Source organism: Laccaria bicolor, genomic scaffold, assembly GCF_000143565.1.
Source record: "Laccaria bicolor S238N-H82 LACBIscaffold_84 genomic scaffold, whole genome shotgun sequence".
Classification (NCBI taxonomy): Eukaryota; Fungi; Basidiomycota; class Agaricomycetes; order Agaricales; family Hydnangiaceae; genus Laccaria; species Laccaria bicolor.
Genome location: NW_001889955.1, coordinates 107,272 through 108,657, shown reverse-complemented (window position 1 = coordinate 108,657; position 1,386 = coordinate 107,272). Strand labels below are relative to the sequence as shown.

Below are 1,386 nucleotides of genomic sequence, written 5' to 3'. Positions count from 1 at the left end.
ATGCGGGAGAATGGGGCTGGGACTTGGGTTTAACCGCCTTTGCTTCCCCACCAACCAGTCGAAGTGACTCCGACTTCGGCTTCAATGTTTCCTCATCACTGCTGCTGTTGATGAACTCCACGCTCACGACTCTGGTCTTCTTTGGCCTGGCTTCGATCGAGTCCCCTTTTCTTTTTTTGCTTTGGACTGGGGCAGCGGTGTCGTTAGGAGTCACCTCTGATTGTGGCTGGGCGCTGGACCCGGCCTCGGGTTTCCTTCGCCCAGACTTTGTCTTACTCTTGGTCTTCGTTTCAGCCGCTGGCACAGGATCGGTTGATTTTGCCCGACGTGTTGGTTTTGTTGGGGCCGGGAGCGATGATGAAGCTGTCGGTACCGGCAATGGGGGAGTTGGGACTGTGACTGGGAGCAATGAATCGGTCGAAGATGGAGGTAAAGGGGGAGAGGGACCGGCATAACCTTCCATAAAGAAGGTAGGGGTGGTGGGTTGTGGGATCGAGAACATTTTGGTCCAATCAACCGATGGTCCCGCTCAGGCCATTTCCGTGTACGCCAAAATCCAAGGGTGGTTGAGCCACTGGGCCGCGTTATACCACATATTCTTGTCGATGAGCAAACATACAAATCGTTCCTGTAGGAGAAAGAGATCCAATTTCAGTCAACAAATCATTGTTAGTCACTCACAGCTTTCCCGTATGCATCCTCTTCCACCGTCCATTGGTGGGCCAGAAGACCTTCCCTGTGACAGTTGTAAAAGTTCAAAAGCGTGGAGGTGGCCACCCTAACATCCTCCAAGAACCCGGGAGTGAGGGTATGGGCCTGTTGAGCGGCTTGAGCAAGTTCAGCAGTGGACATGGTAAGTGGGAATGGGATGATCGAGGGTGGTGAATGTGCGCGTCGGAATGGGACAATGGTGAATGTGAAATTACGAAGTTGTAAACGCGGTCACGTGGTGGCGTTACTTCAACCGAGATCCGTACAATGTTCAACCGAGATCCGCAGAATGTTCCATGGCCGATCTGCAGTGGCATGCTTTCCCACCGTTGAAAAGCAATGCGTCTTCATCACCAACCACACAGTGCAATCCCAGGAAAAGCTATCTACTCTCTGACTGATATGTCTTTAACAAATCCAGGTATTGTCCCTACTCCACACCAAGGATTGTCTACTTAATGTAGATAAACAGAAGCTGTGATGAAAGACCAAGAAATGAAGGATGGTAAGTTTTATGTACTCTTGTCGGCTGAGCAGTTCTAACCATATCTTAGGAACGGCCGAGGCTCTACCCCCTCTTCAACCAAGTGGTGAGTTCCAGTCAGTGACAGAAAACTAGCCAAACCTAAATTCTGGGTGGCCGATAGGACAGAGCCAAGAATCTGAACTAGTGAT

General features: G+C 50.7%; 1 protein-coding gene across 1 annotated transcript; it reads right to left on the bottom strand.

Moving 5' to 3' along the window:
• Positions 1–529: 529 nt before the first annotated feature.
• On the bottom strand, positions 530–852 carry LACBIDRAFT_317682 (uncharacterized protein; the record flags this gene model as incomplete). Its single annotated transcript, XM_001890241.1, has 2 exons — positions 530–628; positions 682–852. The coding sequence occupies 2 exons, from the start codon at positions 850–852 to the stop codon at positions 530–532; spliced, it is 270 nt and encodes an 89-aa protein (XP_001890276.1).
• Between the last annotated feature and the right edge of the window lie 534 nt (positions 853–1,386).